Source organism: Triticum aestivum, chromosome 4A, assembly GCF_018294505.1.
Source record: "Triticum aestivum cultivar Chinese Spring chromosome 4A, IWGSC CS RefSeq v2.1, whole genome shotgun sequence".
NCBI classification, from domain to species: Eukaryota; Viridiplantae; Streptophyta; class Magnoliopsida; order Poales; family Poaceae; genus Triticum; species Triticum aestivum.
In genome coordinates, this window is record NC_057803.1 from 624,632,666 (window position 1) to 624,636,498 (window position 3,833).

A 3,833-nucleotide genomic window follows, 5' to 3' on the forward strand; every position below is an offset into this window, starting at 1 on the left:
TCATCTAAAAGCACAGTACATGTTCTTTGATTAATAACGAAGACAAAGGCACTACCACTATCTATGTTTGGATGGCATCGCTTCCAACTGCTTGACCAAAATGTTGGGACCGGCACCCTCGCGCCAAGGCGCGCTCCTTATCTAGTGACTACATGAGAGAGAGAGAGAGAGAGAGAGAGAGAGAGAGAGAGAGAACTCCAAAGCCAGTCAAAGTCAGGTCGAGAGAGAGAGACCTCCAAAGCCGGTCAAAGTCAGGTCGAGTGCAGCTCATGCAAGTGCAAGTGGGTATTCCCTCCGTTCTGAATTACTTGTCGCAAGTATAGATGTATCTAATGTATTTTAGTTCTAAATATATCCATTTCTGTGATGAGTAATCTGGAACAGAGGGAGTACATGCGAACGTCCAACCATCTGTATATGAACCATGCACTGCCACAGCCTCGTCGTAACCTAGCAACAACAGCTTATCATACCCACTTCCCCACCTCACAATTTGTATCTATCCGCAAAGAATAAGTTGTTGTTGACAGTTAGCACTAATGGCGCCGAATAGCCATGGCCAATTCGAAACTATCAAGTAAGGGATCATTCAACAGGATTCACATATCTAATAACAATAACCACAAGCTGTAACAAAGACATTCATCAATAGGCGATGAGTGCATCGCTGGATATAATTCTCATGATAGGCTGGAAGTTAACATTAGTATTGCAAGTACGGAAATACATACTACTCCATCTGTTTCTAAATATAAGCCCTTTTAGAAAATTCAATACGTACTACATACGGATGTATATAATTGCGGAAATTTAAATATGCTAAAAACAGTAAAGATACAAAAGATCTTTATGGTGCCCTCCCAAACTTGGAACAAGATATTGGAATGGGGTCCATGTACCCAGGTTTTCAGTTCTGAGTGAAGAACGTCTTCTGTTCACGACTCTCTTTGTTGTGCTCTGGGATCTCGCACTTGTAGATGGAATCGATCCACTTATAGATCATTAACCGTCGGTTACAATTTTGTTGCTCCCGGATACGACATGGTTGCTCCCAGATACCGTATTGTTGCTACCAGATACGGCATTGTTGCTACCGGATACGGTATGGTGGCTCCCGGATACATTATTGGTGCACCCAGATACTTTATTGTAGCTGTTAGTTACAATATGGTTGCTCCCAGATACGACATGGTGGTCCCCAGTTAGAACATTGTTGTCCCCACATACAAGGGTGTTGAAGCTCCCAGACACAGCGTTGTTGTCTCCGGATATGACAGTGTTATCATTCCCAGACATGCTGTTGTTGCGCCCAGATCTGACAGTGTTGTTGCTCCCAGTTATGGTATTTGGTTGTTCATTGAGTGCTCTTCTTTTGTCATTTACATACAATAGCATGTTAGTGAAAACCATACCCGATGAACGACCCGCGGTGGCGAGGCCCTTGAGCCGTAACAAACTTTTGGGTACCTCGCCAACGAATGAATTATTTGAGAGATTCAAGTACCAAAGGTGGTCAAACTCACCAATCCACGACGGGATGGTGCCAACCAATGTGTTGTTGGCAAGGTTGAGCGACTTGAGCTCGCCACAGCCCGCAAGGCTGGCCGGGAGCCACCCAGTCAGGTAGTTTGTGGAGAAGTCAACGGAAGCAAGAAGTGGCATGCCGGAGAAGCTAACACGAGCAATCGGGCCGGACAAGGTGTTGTTCCGGAGGTTGAGCCCACGAAGAGATGATAGTGATGACAGAGACGGCGGCAGGAAGCCGGAGAAGCCATTGGAGTGTGCGGCCAAATGCTCTAGCGACGTGAGATCGTCGAACACGTCCGGGAGGCGGCCGAAGAAGCGGTTGGTGGACAAATCCAACAAGGTGAGGTGTGTGAGCTCCCCGAAGCGTGAGCTCAGCTGGCCGGTGAGCTCGTTGGATGCGAGTGAAAGCTTCCTTAGCCTAGCGAGCCCGAAGAGCGCGTCTGGGAGGACGCCCATGAAAGAGTTTGAGCCGAGGAAGAGTTCCTCCAGCCACACGAGGCCGGCTAGAGAGGCTCCTGGGATGGGCCCCGTGAGGCCGCGCGAGGGGAGCCGCAGCACCGTGACGCGAGCGCTGGTGCCATCGCAGCCCACACCTTCCCAGCTGCAGCACGAGGCGCCGGACCATGCGGTGCGGAGCAGGACGGCCCCGCCGCTGAGGTCTCCGGCGAAACCCCGCAGCGAGCGAAGGTCGTCGGGGTGACACGGCACCGCGCTGGCCGCCGGCCAGAGGAACGCCCAGAAGAGGAGCAGCAGGCAGCATCTCGCCATGGACTCAGCTGTGGTATGCTACGTATCCGCAAACGCAACTACTAGGCCGGAAGCCTTTTCTGGAATGCAAAGTGATTCCCAAGTGTTGTTGGCAAAACTGCTTGGGCGGTGCATCTATCTTATAGCGTCTGCGCGCGCGCGCAGTAAGCATGCTTGCTGCAGCTGCTTCATTACTACTCTTTTCGTAAAGAACTATAAGAATGTTTAGACCGTGGCCACAATTCAATCTTGGTTTTTGTAGTTGTCTGCCGACTGAAACCTGTGGATGAGATGGACTCATGCTGGCTAGTCCTCCTTCTCAACTCTTGTTGTGGACAGTTCGGCCCTAGTCCATCAATGCTCGTGGATGTTTCTCCCTGGAACCTAGGGCAATGCAACTGTATACTCGTGGGTGGCATGGGCTCAAGCTCATCTAGTACTCCCTCTATTTTATAATGTAGTGCATATAAATTTTTTTAAAGTCAAACCTTACAGTTTTTTATCAAATTTGTATAGAAAAACATCTAGAATGCCAAACCTATATCATCAATCATAAGATGTATTTTTATATTTTATATGTTTGATATTGTGGATATAGATAGTTTTCTCCATAAAGTCGGTCAAAATTTATAAAGTTTAACTTTTCAAAAGAAAAATACGCACATTATAGAACAGAGGTAGTAGCAACTAGACGAGGACAGCTCCGCCGTAGTCCATCAATGCTTGTCGTGGACAGGATGCTAGAGAGGTAAATTGAGCAAGAGAGAGGAGATTTCCTTATGCAAGCACAGGTCCGGCTCTTGTCACGTATGCCTAGTTCACTGATCCTGTGCGGCCACAGTTGTAGTCGTCAAAAGTCAGGATGCACTGTCCACTGTGGCGCTCGTCTCATCTCATGTACACCAACCGAGAAGATCTTGAAAGAGACGGCCGGATTGTGACCAGCCTAGGGCAGGCAAGGCCTACATTGACTTTCCTTACGCCGACTGATTATATCCGATTATATATAAGAAAATTGTGGGAAAATGCTGCAGCGCTATAAATAAATACTCCCTCTATCCCAATTAGATGCCGCATAAAATGAGTCAAAAAATCAACCCTTTCTAAGTTTGATGACTTTGACCACATATACAGAAGAAAATATCTACAAGAAAAATATCGTCGGTGCGCTTGCGTGGAGCCTTTCGATCAGAAAAAAAACACCCCGTCATCCTCTTGCAGGTAAAGGCGAGCGGGCGCGTCGATGCTGGTTGCGGAGGTCCGGTAATGCATGTGTGCCGGCCAGAGAGGTATAGCGACGGCGTCGAAGTGGGAGAGTGCGGATGCAAAGTAAGGGGAGAAGGGGCGGAATGGAAGGAAATGGAACCGGGAGGGGGATTTAGTGAGACGGTGGTGTCGGAGTCCCGCAAAGCCCCCCCCCCCCCTCCCCCCTTTTTTTGTTTCCGGTTTGCGGGGAAAAGTGCGTCTGGATCGCTCGGCGAACCAATAGAGACCCACGTTGGATGGCACAACATGTCCGGACAGCGCGGTCTGGATGTATACAGGCGGTTTGAAAGTCG

At 48.7% G+C, this 3,833-nt stretch overlaps 1 protein-coding gene across 1 annotated transcript; it reads right to left on the bottom strand.

The window, feature by feature from the left end:
- Positions 1-575: 575 nt before the first annotated feature.
- LOC123087699 (phytosulfokine receptor 1-like) lies at positions 576-2,417 on the bottom strand. Its single transcript, XM_044509791.1, has one exon. The coding sequence runs from the start codon at positions 2,293-2,295 to the stop codon at positions 1,003-1,005; it is 1,293 nt and encodes a 430-aa protein (XP_044365726.1). The 5' UTR covers positions 2,296-2,417; the 3' UTR covers positions 576-1,002.
- Between the last annotated feature and the right edge of the window lie 1,416 nt (positions 2,418-3,833).

What these genes read in the sequence shown, in the direction of transcription:
- LOC123087699 (XM_044509791.1), bottom strand. Translation starts at nt 2,295, where the DNA reads ATGGCGAGATGCTGCCTGCTGCTCCTCTTCTGGGCGTTCCTCTGGCCG.